Source organism: Peromyscus maniculatus, chromosome 4 (genome assembly GCF_049852395.1).
Source record: "Peromyscus maniculatus bairdii isolate BWxNUB_F1_BW_parent chromosome 4, HU_Pman_BW_mat_3.1, whole genome shotgun sequence".
Lineage (NCBI taxonomy): Eukaryota > Metazoa > Chordata > Mammalia > Rodentia > Cricetidae > Peromyscus > Peromyscus maniculatus.
In genome coordinates, this window is record NC_134855.1 from 66,724,932 (window position 1) to 66,737,233 (window position 12,302).

The 12,302-nt window shown below is 36.0% G+C and overlaps 1 protein-coding gene across 1 annotated transcript; it reads right to left on the reverse strand.

Moving 5' to 3' along the window:
• Positions 1-10,000: 10,000 nt before the first annotated feature.
• On the reverse strand, positions 10,001-10,998 carry LOC102918672 (olfactory receptor 4A5-like). The gene has a single exon (XM_015991096.3). The coding sequence runs from the start codon at positions 10,940-10,942 to the stop codon at positions 10,001-10,003; it is 942 nt and encodes a 313-aa protein (XP_015846582.2). The 5' UTR covers positions 10,943-10,998.
• Positions 10,999-12,302: the final 1,304 nt, after the last annotated feature.

Sequence of the window (12,302 nt, forward strand, 5' to 3'; positions counted from 1 at the left end):
GTGTAACAAACCTAATTGGATGAGTTACTTCACTATGGATTACTCTTTACATACATACTATCCTATTGAATAATTTTAGCTACATATAAAAGCATACATCTAAATGACAGATGTATGTGTGCTTTGTATGTAGCTAAAAGAGAAAGAGTAGAGAGTAGCTACTTGATGGACATTTGTTTCCCCACATGCTAAGCACTAGGAATAATATGCAATTCTAAATATCTTCATTTAAATGTATATAAAAATAATTACACATCTTTGTTAATACATCCACATTATAGGTGCAATAAAATAAAATAATAAATCCATTGCTGATTTTGAACACATACAATGCATTCACTTTTTAGCTGGTAAAATAGAAAATAAATAAATCAGTCTATATTTAAAAATACATTGTATATTATGATTACATATGGTTTTGTGTGATTTTATTTAATATTCCCAATTTATATATTTCCTATGGGAATGCATGACCTTTAAGACATTAGTAAAGGAATATTTAAGTTATGTGTTTTGTTGCTAGCATTATAAACATATACCTTAGGTCTATTTTTTTGTTCTGGAAAATGCAGTGTCTTTTACTGTATTGATTACAAATTCTTCACACAGCTGTGTGCCTTTGAGAAAACATCTTAACTTATAGCTGTTCACTAAACACAGAAAGATTATCAAGTGACTGCACCCAGTACATTTTCACAAGACTTCCCTTTATCTCAGTCTTTTTGGGAGGTGTAAGTGTATCCAAGTGAATATATAAACCAAGAAGCATTTAAATACAACATCAACACTTACTATAAAAGACAGTTGGATAGTCTCATCCTCAGGGAAAATATCTTCAGGAAAAAAAAAAAAAACAAAGAATCTGTGTTTATTCAAGTATGTAAACAGTTAACAGAATAAAGGGAAATTATTTGCTCAACTTCAGTATTTACTGATGAAAAATTTTTATCTCTGAACTAATTATGAGACTATTTCCATTTTCAGTCCACTGAAGTGAGGTACTCTGAGGAGGCCTGCTTTCAGAAAATATGATAGGATTTATATCCCTCATAAATATAGTAGTAACTAACAATAAAAAGGTAATGATTTAAATATTTAAAACACTGATGATAAAGAATTTCAATGACTGAAAGAAATCTTTTATCTTTAAAGATCTTGAAATAGAATTTCACTAAGACCCCTTTCTTCCTGTTTAGAAACACATCCTTATATGTAGAAGGTCCAGGAAAATTGAGACATTCCACAAATTTTCATATTCAAAAAATCCAGGAAAATTGAAACATTCCACAAATTTTCATATTCTAAGATAAATACTGCAAGTAAAAACATAATATAACAAGGACTAACTATCAAATGAAAGTATACTCCAGCTTGGCAATCTCTGAGTTTTCGAAGGCCTCTAGATCATTTAATTAGAAAAATAGTTCTTCCATTTATGTTAACTGTATGAACACATCTATTTTAGTAGATAAGCTAATTAGACTATTTGGAACAAATTCAAATGAAGCAGTGTCCCTTGAACAGGCTTCTGCACTTCTGTAATCCCTGGAGATAAGAGCCTCAGATCTTGCCAAAAATGAGACCTAACTCCCAAGATCATTTGGAAAACCTATAATGTGAAAAGAAAATTTCCAAAATATAATGTATAGGAACTATGAGTTGCACATCATGATGCATTTACATAAGGCAAGTAATGGTTAAACCAGCATGAAATAGCAGCAGCCTTGGTCCCTGCAATTAAGGACACCACAACAAAGCATAGTCTCAATCAGTCCAAAAAGCCATGAGCTACAGAGGCTGAGAGCTGAGCCTTCTGCATCCCTTAGAGCTGAAAATTGGTGTTTTAACTTTCAGGGAAACAAAGCTTTTGATTAAGGCTTGGATCTGTGTGAGATGGAACCACAGTGATCCTCATTCTTTTTATCTTATTCTTTAGTTTCTGTCCAATATTAAACAACTGTTGCTATTAGAAAAGCATTCATGTCTTCCTAAAATTGACAGTGTTCAAGGGCTTCCAGCCTATTCTCTTATTTTGGCAGTCATCAACACAGTGAGCACATGTACTTCAGACATTTAGATACATATTGGTATTTCTGTGTCACAAAGGCCTAAATGTGAACTACAGCTGATAGGTGATGGAATTACTAAACAATTTTAAACGTTTTAAATTTTACGAAACAAATGGATTAAATCCTGTAATGTCAAATGTATTATTTGCAAGATAAACAGCAACTGTACTCTTGGTGCTTTTTAAAAATAAATTTTAGCCGGGTGTGGTGGCGCACGCCTTTAATCCCAGCACTCGGGAGGCAGAGGCAGGCGGATCTCTGTGAGTTCGAGGCCAGCCTGGACTACCAAGTGAGCTCCAGGAAAGGCGCAAAGCTACACAGAGAAACCCTGTCTCGAAAAAACCAAAAAAAAAAAAAAAAAAAAAAAAATTTTAAATTTAAAAAAATTAATACTGAATTATATAATAATTAATATTATTAAATGAATTGTTTAATGTTTTGATAATTTTAATGTATTGTTGAGAATTTCATACATGTATACAATATATTTTGATCATGTTCACCCATACCCCATCCCTCCAGCTATTCCTAGGAACCAATCACCACATACTCCTCATGTTTTATTTATGTATTTACTTACTTATTTATTTTTCATACATCCCACTGTGTTCAATTAAGACAGTTTACACCACAGCATTAGTAATCTACTAGGAGCCACACACTGAAGAAAACTTCCTCTCACCCAGAAACTATTAACTGCTAATAGCTCCTCAGCTGGGGAAGTGGCCTGGGAGTCCTTGCCCCACTAACTGAATGAAACACTAACCGACCTGATTTGTACAGTCAACTCCAGCTGTTATGGGGTCATGAATTAATGACATTGTCATGTTGAGAAGATAGTTTTTTACAGCGGTCTTCCCAAATCTCTGACTTTTGCAATCTTTCTGCTTCTAAAGAATCAAACTGAATTTTTCTCTTATGTGTGTCAGGAAGTCAGTGGATATGACAAAAAGTCATTAGAGCCCCTTCTCACCTACGTGGAGGAACTTTGCTGGTTCTAATAGTTACATGATTTCTACAAAAGGTATGATGTAAAAATGCTGTTAACATAATAAAAATAACAGAGTGTGGGTGTCAGGTATGAAAAGAACAGTTGAATTAGTGACTGAGTTCTGAAACACCCCCACTTCATAGTTCTTCTGCATATGTGGTAGTTATTTGTTCTAAAATGTGAGCATTTTGTCATTTCACAGTTTGCTTTCTTCATGACCACCAGAGAGCGCGGTTTCACTCCAGTCCCTATTATCCTCTGTCTTTCATAGTCTTTCCACTTCCCCAAACCTTCAGTGATGGACCCTGGGCCTTGAGAGTAATTATATAGATTTCTTAACTCAACAATATGCAATTTATTAACCAACAACATATATGTGGAAGATGTTATCCTCCTTCATATTCTGACCACCACTCTGCCTCACATCCATTTGTTTTTGAATGATGATTTTGCAAACCTGTCACTTAATAGTAAATGATTTTCATAATTAAGATTTTCTGGTGGAGTCCTTAGTATAGTTTAAGTATAGAAGCATGCCATCCACAAAGAGGGTATATTTATATTTTAATGTAAAAAAAGAAAAATAACTTTAGATTTGTATAAGCATAAAATTTTTACTCAGTAATTCATTCCATGTAATTTTCAGACTTCCTATTTTTATGTGTATTTATAAATAATATATCATAAAGATTTTATTACCATGAAGATCCTGTTACTGATAACACAAACATTACTTCATATTTCAGTTATAATTACTTTAAATATGTTGAAGAAAGAGCAGCATAGAATCACATTTAAGAAGATTTCTTGCTCCACAAATCATATGAACAACAGCTAAATCCCTCCATGTTGAGGATGATTCAGTTGTGTGCAACCTAACATGGCTCTTTGATAAAACTTCTCTAAGACATCAGCCATTACTGAGATTCTCAGAGTGTAAATTAAAGGATTCTGTGAGGAGGTTATGGCCAGTTAAAAAAAGCTGAAAGCCTTGTTAGTGGGGGAGATTTATAAATAGATTTTGATTGCCTCCATGAAATAAACTAGGGAGTCTCTTCCAATTGATGATCCTTATTTTTCAATTTTAACAAATACACCAGCCTAATAAGGAGATATGTTATAAATATTGGGTAGAAATTGGTGGAAACAAAAACGCTTATTTCAGTATGGTAACATTTTTTTTTTTAGCAAATCCAAGGAATGAACAAAAATTTTATCACATTAGATAAAGATTCCTGGTATGGTATCAGAATTCTTGTTTTAACTTCCTTACATATTTTTCATGATCACTAGAAAATGCAGGATAGAAAGCATTTTTAAAGTATAATTAAAATAACACAAATTAAAAAAAAAGCTTAAAGGAAAACTGTGAAACTTTTGAATGATGAAAAAACTGAGAAAAAAAAAAAAAACGTTGATGGTTTCTGGAGCCAGCAGAAAGATAGCTTTTCCTGTTCTCCAAAAAAAAAAAAAAAGATTTACTCCAATCAAGACATCAGCTCTTCTCTAAACTACTTATAGTTAGCACATCACCAGCCAAAGCTATTCCTATTGTAGAAATGTTGTTTAAATAAGATTATTTCATAACATATATTTTATTACTTTTCAAAACCTATTTCACTGGCATCTAATAATAAAGAATTAAATTAGGAAAAAGATCAGTTCACCAAATTAAATCATCTGGAAAGAGATCCATGACAGCATGACCATAAAATATAAAGAACATGGTATGTCATCAAACTAGAAAATGCTTTTAGGGCAACAAAAAGAAACAATTATTAAAATAATGAGAAAATACCACAGTTTGCAAGGGATAGCAAGTAGATTGTGGGTTTCTCACCACACCACACAAATAAATACTATGAGTGATAACAAAATTAAAATTAAGTCAATTTACCATTATCCAATGCTTATACAATTCAAAACAACATGAGTAGATCACAGATTGTATTTATCTTAATTAATATAGAAAAACATTTAAACAGAATTATTTCAAACTAAAGTTTAAACAAATTAGAATTTTGGGTTAATGGAAATAAATGAAAGTAGTGTAGAAAAACTATAAATAGAAGAGATTTTTAATACATATGACAATATAGAATTACTTGAAAGTACAACCATACAATTCAACCAGACTAATTCTATTTAAAAAGAACAATGCTGGAGAGATTACCATTTCAGATCCTAAGATTATATTACAAATCTATAGTAATAAAAACAATATAGTACTGGCAGAAAAGTAGACATGCAAATAAATGGAACACAATAGAAGACTGAAATGTGAGTACATGGAAGTCCAGCCACTTAACATTTCACAAAGATGCCCAAATAACAAACCTCTAATACAATAATGCTGTGTATAAATATACCCATGTTGTTTTAATGATTATTTTCTTTTTTATTGAAAATAGTTTTTTTAAATAATATACAGTGATTACAGTTTCCTGTCTCCCAATTTCTCCCGTTCATTCCCATTTGCCTTCCTCTCCAGATAAAACACTTTCTGTCTTTCATTAGAAAGCAAACAGGTCTCTAAGCCCGGCAGTGGTGGTGCATACCTTTAATCCCAGGACTGGGGAGGCAGAGGCAGGCAGATCTCTGTGAGTTCGAGGCCAGCCTCGTCTCCAAAGGGAGTTCCAGGAAAGGTGCAAAGCTACACAGAGAAACCCTGTCTCAAAAAAAGGGGGGGGGAAATAATAATATAATAAATAAGATAAAACATAACAAAAAATTAAGATAGGAGTAAACAAACTAATAGGAGAAAAAGAGCCAAAGAAAAACTTACCTGGGTTGACAATGTTCCTTCCAAGACTCTAAAGACCACCTGACAACTCCCCCTCCCAATACTAGACATGAGAAGCTCTCTTTTGAGTTGCTGGGTAGGGTTTTCCAAGAGACTCTCAAAACACACAGTATGTTGCCACTTCCCATGGTTGCTCCCCAGAGCTGGAAGTTAAGTCTCTATTGTTAAAGACTCTAAGCTGAGCTAGTATTCATCTGAATGTGCCCTTTCTGAGGACTAGCTTTTATGATTCCAAAAGGTACCATGCATGCTTCTAAAGGAGGGAAACACCCAAGAGTCCTACCCAGCTAGGATGGCAATGAGCTACATGAATGACAAACATGGCATGATAACCCTAAGGGTGCAGAAGCAGTGTGTATAACTCACTAGTAACCAACAGTAATCTAACTGAACTTAAGACTTGATCAACAAGAAGGATCCCATTCCTGGAATGGATACCTCGCTAGCTACTCAGGACTAATGAAATAATGGTTACAAGAAGAGACTCTACAGCCAGCCACTAATTTACTAAACTGGCATAATCCCTAACAACAATCTATAAGCATTGGTCATTATACTCATAGATAAATATAGTCTTAACTCATCATCAAGGATACTTCTCTTTTCAACATACAGAGACCACTACAGAAAATCACAACCAACCAAAATACAGAGTTGTGGCACCTAATTCCAATGGGCATACCTATTAAACACCTCTGCACCTAAGGCTCAGGGAACATTGCAGAAGAGGGGTCTGAAAGATTGTTAGATCCAGAGGACCATGGAGTTTTTCATTGTGTCAAGTAGTAATGTCAGAAGCTAAACCTATGAAGTGTTGGTGCACACTTTTTCTTCCCAGAGTTTTTAATCCTAAAACCTCTGAAGGCAGAAGCAGGTGAATCTCTGTGAGTTAAGGTCAGCCTGGTCTACATAGTGAGTTGTAGGACAGTCATGACTATGTAGAAAGACCCTGTCTCAAATAAAAACCCAAAACCCCAACCCAACTCAACCAAAACAAAACAAAACAAAAGAACAGAAGAAATGCATCAGAATCCCTAGAAGTGGAGTTAAAGATGTTTGTTAGCTGCCCTGTGTGTGCCAGGAATCAAACCTGGGTCTTCTGGAACAGCAGTCAGTGCTCTTTACCACAGATCTATTTCTCCAGCCCAAATTATTCATATCACAAATAATGCTCCTATAGCATAGTTGAGCAAATGTCCTTATGTTATGATTGAGTATTCCTTGGGTATATTCCCAAGAGTGGTATCATTGGGTCTTAAGGTAGACTGATTACCAATATTCTGATAATTCAACATACTGACTTCCAAAGTGGCTGTACAAGTTTGCACTCCCACCAGCAGTGGAGGAGTGTCCCCCATGCTCCACATCCTCTCCTACATAAGCTGTCCTCAGTGTTTTTTATTTTAACCATTCTGAGAGGTATAAGATGGTATCTCAGAGTCATTTTGATTTGTATTCCCCTGATGACTAAGCAATTCCTTAAACGTCTTTTGGCCATTTGAGATTCTTCTGTTGAGAAGTCTCTGTTTAGCTCTGTAGACCCTTTTTAAATTGGATTGTTTGGTATTTTGGTGTCTAGTTTCTTGAGTTCTTTATGTATTTTAGAGATCAGCCCTCTGTCAGATTGGTGGTTGGTAAAGATCTTTTCCCATTCTGTAGGCTGTCATTTTGTCTTATTTACCATGTCCTTTGCCTTACAAAAGCTTTTCAGTTTCAGGAGGTCCATTTATTAATTGTAATTCTCAGTGTCTGTGCTACTGGTGTTATATTTAAGGAGCGGTTTCCTGTGCCAATGAGTTCAATGCTATTTAGCAGCATTATTCATAATAGTCAGAACCTAGAAACAACCTAGATGCCCCTCAACTGAAGAATGGATAAAGAAAATGTGGTACATATACACAATGGCGTACTACTCAGCAGTAAAAATCAATGACATCATGAAATTTTAGGCAAATAGAAGGAAAAATATTATCCTTAGTGAGGCAACCCAGATTCAGAAAGACAATCATGATATGTACTCATTCATAAGTGAATACTAGATGTAAAGCAAAGGATAACTAGACTACAACTCACAGCTTCAGAGAAGCTAGCTAACAAGGAAGACCCTAAAAGGGATGCATGCATCACCTTGGGAAGGGGAAATAGATGAGATCTCCTGAGTAAACTGGGGGTGAGGGAGCACAATAGAGGGTATGAGATGGGGCATGAGAACATAATGGAATGGGATGGTCAAATTAGAACGAGGACAGAGTGAGAGAGCAATGAAAGAGATGTCTTGATAAAGGGAGACATCATGGTGATAGAGAGAAACCTGGTGCTAGAAAAGTTCCCAGGAATCTACAAGGATGACCTCAGCTTAGACTACTAACAATAGTGGAGAGGGTGCCTGAGCTGGCCTACCCCAGTAATCACCCTAATTGTCACCATACAGCCTTCATCCAGTAATGGATGGAAGCAGATGCAGAGATCCACAGCTAAGCAACAGGCCAAGCTCCAGGAATCCATTCATAGAGAAGGAAGAGGGATTATATGAGCAAGGAGAATCAAGATCATGATGGGGAAATATACAGAGACAACAGAACCAAGCTAGTGGGAACTCATGAACTGTAGACCAACAGCTGTGGAACCTACATGGGACCTGACTAGACCTTCTGCATAAGCGAGACAGTTGTGTAGCTTAGTCTATTTAAGGGGCCCCTGGCAGTAGGATCAGGATCTATCATCCCTGATGCATGAGCTAATATTTTTGAGCCAATTACCTATGGTGGGATACCTTACACAGCCTTGAGGTAGGGGGAAGGGGCTTGGACCTGTCTCAGTTGAATATATCAGGCTTTGCTAACTCCCCATGGGAAGCCTTACCTTTTGGGAGGAGGGGATGGGGCTTTGGTTGTGGGAGAAGCTAGGACTGAACGGAAGGGGGATGAGAGGGAGATCAGTGGTTGATATGTAAAATGAACAAAAAAATTCTTAATAAAGAAAATTAAATAAATTTTTTAAAAATAATTTCTATTAATCAAAATAAAGTAGTATAGCAAAAGCTATAAATAGATGAGATTTTGTAACACAAATAGTAATATAGAATTAGTTGAAAGGCAAACCTACAGATTTCCACCAAATTGATTATATTAAGAAAACCATTTAAGATTTAAGATAAGTACATCACATTTGGCCCAAGGGGAATAGCTCCATCTAATGCCTCCCTTCAAGGCTCATCAATTATGCAGAAGGAGTGATGGAAAGATTATCAAAGCCAGAGGTGGTGGATGAATTCAAGAAACAATGTTTTCCAGACACTGATGTATAGATGGTTTCACAGAGACTGTGATGGCATGCACAACCTGTACAGAATCAAACCATGCAATGTCCCAGTCCTGTAAAAAGAAAGTGGACACAAAGTTCCATACCTAACCAAGAATTTATATATAATTGATAACTCCTGGGAGAGGAAAGAAATATATATTTTTAATGCACTGTCACTAGGTATATGAGCCACACTTCAGGACAGGCCTCATGCCCAAGAGCAGTTAGCCCACAGAAAATGAACTCCAAGGATTTATTTTGGTGTGTGTGTGTGTGTGTGTGTGTGTGTGTGTGTGTGTGTGTGTGTGTGTTGGGGGGGGTCATTCATCTTGTTTGGATTGCCATTTTTATCTTGTTGGGCTTTTGCTTGTTTTTTTTTTTATGTTTGGTTTAGGGACGGTTAGGAGGGATAAGTACAGAGAGAGAGAGAGAGAGAGAGAGAGAGAGAGAGAGAGAGAGAGAGAGAGAGAGAGAGAGAGAGAGAGAGAGAAAATAAAGTTGATTGAGACAGGAAGGAAAAAGGATCTGGGATGAGATGGAAGAGAAGAAAAACATGATTAAAATACACTGTTTGAAAAAAATTTGAAGTAAATTATTTATTGAAAATTTGACATGAACTAAAATATGCAACTCATCAAAAATAGTTAAAAGGAATAGCTAAAAATAAATGACACTATAAGCAATTGTACTAATTATTTTTAAAAATCACAACAGAGAACAGTATTTACAAGTACTAGTATTTTCAAAATATCAAGGGCTGATGAATGTTCAAGATGGAATACATACTACTAGAATTCATTCATGATTGTTGCCTAGTGCTAAGTAACATAAGCATCAAGAAGAAAGGCTTAATCTATTGGGACTTAATAACTTTTGCATGAGCTTTTCTATAGAATTTTTCATCTCTGAATTCCTCAAAGTATACATTAAGGGATTCAACATGGGAGTGACAATGGTATAAAATACAGTAATGGCTTTATCAATAGGAAAACTAGAAACAGGTCTAACATACATGAAAATACAGGGAACAAAAAAGAGGAAAACTACAGTGATATGGGAGCTGCAGGTGGACAGAGCTTTGCGCCTCCCTTCCTGACTGTGATTCTTGAGAGATCTTAGGATGATTCCATAGGAGAGTAGTAGGAGGATGAAGATCACTATACACATGGCCCCATTATTGCCAATGACAGAGAGGCCAATGAAGTAGGTATCAGTGCATGCAAGTAGCAATAGTGGATAGACGTCACAGCCAAAGTGGTCAATGATATTAGGACCACAGAAAGGAAGTTTATACACAGCAAGAACTTGAAACAAAGCATGTGCAAAACCTCCCACCCAGGCCATCACTAAGAAGATGATACATACCCGTCGATTCATGATAATCAAATAATGCAGGGGCTTACAGATGGCCACATAACGATCATAGGCCATTGCCACCAGAATGACAATATCAACGCCACCAAATAAATGCTCTATAAAGAGCTGGCTGATGCATGCCTTGAAGGAGATAGTCTTTTTAACACGGAGCAAGTCTACAATCAACTTGGGTGAGATGGCAGTGGAATAAACAGCATCCATGAGTGACAGAGAGGCAAGGAAGAAGTACATTGGGGAGCCCAAGGAGGGGCTGGCAATCACTGTCCACACAATGAGCAAATTTCCCACCATTGTCACAATGTAGATGATTAAAAACATAACAAATAATGCTTTTTGCCCAGCAGGATCCTGAGTGAAGCCCAGCAGAATAAATTCGGTGACATTGTTGTTCTGGCCCATTTAAACTTCTATCAGGCTTGTTTCAGAAAAGGAACACAGAAGAACAGGGCCTGCCACAAATTGTGAACAAGACCATGATACATTCTGTCATAATGTTGCACATGCTGTCTTCTACAGTAGTTAACCAGTACTAGGCATTTAGTAAATATCTGTTGAGCTTCTCCTTGAAATAAGCTCCATGACTTTCTGCTAAAATCTCTAACTACTAGGTTTATCTCAATATCAGTGAATCCTTAGACAGAAAAGTATACAGAGGTATCTCTGTGCCCCATAATTTAAAAGTAGTTATTTAAAGCACATTACACCTTGGCATTGATAGCAGCAAGTGAACAGAGAAAAGGACTCTCCTGTAAGAAACTTGAAAAGGACTGTGGCATTAAACCCAAGTATATCAACTAATAAAGAGCAAGACTTTGAGCTGATAATACCTGTGGATAATATTTTAAAAACTGAACTTGGGTAGTGCCCACAATAATACTGGTCCTCAAAGATCCATGCCAGTACTATTACACTGCTGTAGTATTAGGCATAGACACTACATGTCACAAGATAATTTTAGTCATCATACACATATCACTTAATCTAAAAAAATGTAGATTTTGAACTGCACCAAATGCTTCCAATATTATTAAGCACAATCACTTCATCTGACTCTGACATTTTAATAGTTACAGTTCCATATGATGCTTTCTTTAATAATTAGTAACACAATTACACCCACCAGCATGTTTTTCTCAAGTATTTTTACTTTACCTGATCTTATCCATTGTTTTTACTATGTCAGCATCAGCAGACATTTTACTTCTTCCAGAACTCTCAGGAAAAACTAGGCATAGAGACAGAGGGAAATAGAAACTGAATAGAGAGTCTGAATACTGAATACTGAGTGAATAGTAAATGGTTAATACTAAATCTTAATACATTCTAGATGAGGAGGGGCCTCACACTGGAATTCATTGCCTGAATCCACAAAAGCAAATCACTCAAAGAAAATGCACAACCATAATGCAAGTGTTGGTTGTGTTCATTTCCATGTCTCTGTTTGCATCCTGATAATCAAGGGGTTGGACAATATCGCACAGTCTTTCCCAGTCTCACAGTCTCTAATGGTCTGTAACACTGTTACTTCTGACCCCTTCCCTTTCTCTTCTGATGTCATTTTTCCTTTCTTCACATTTACACAATATTTCCAAGTTTAACATGGCTTCCTGAGTGATACAAATAATGTAAAATTAAATTTAAAAACTACTGTGACCAAATAATATCTCTAACTTTATTGTACAAAGTGTAGCAGGAAAGAATGTGAGACATACTTGGACAGAAAAACAGCAGTGATGAAAGCTGTGGACCCTGCAGCCAC

Bases quoted from the DNA above. Each gene is read 5' to 3' on its own strand.
- LOC102918672 (XM_015991096.3), bottom strand. From the start codon at position 10,942: ATGGGCCAGAACAACAATGTCACCGAATTTATTCTGCTGGGCTTCACT.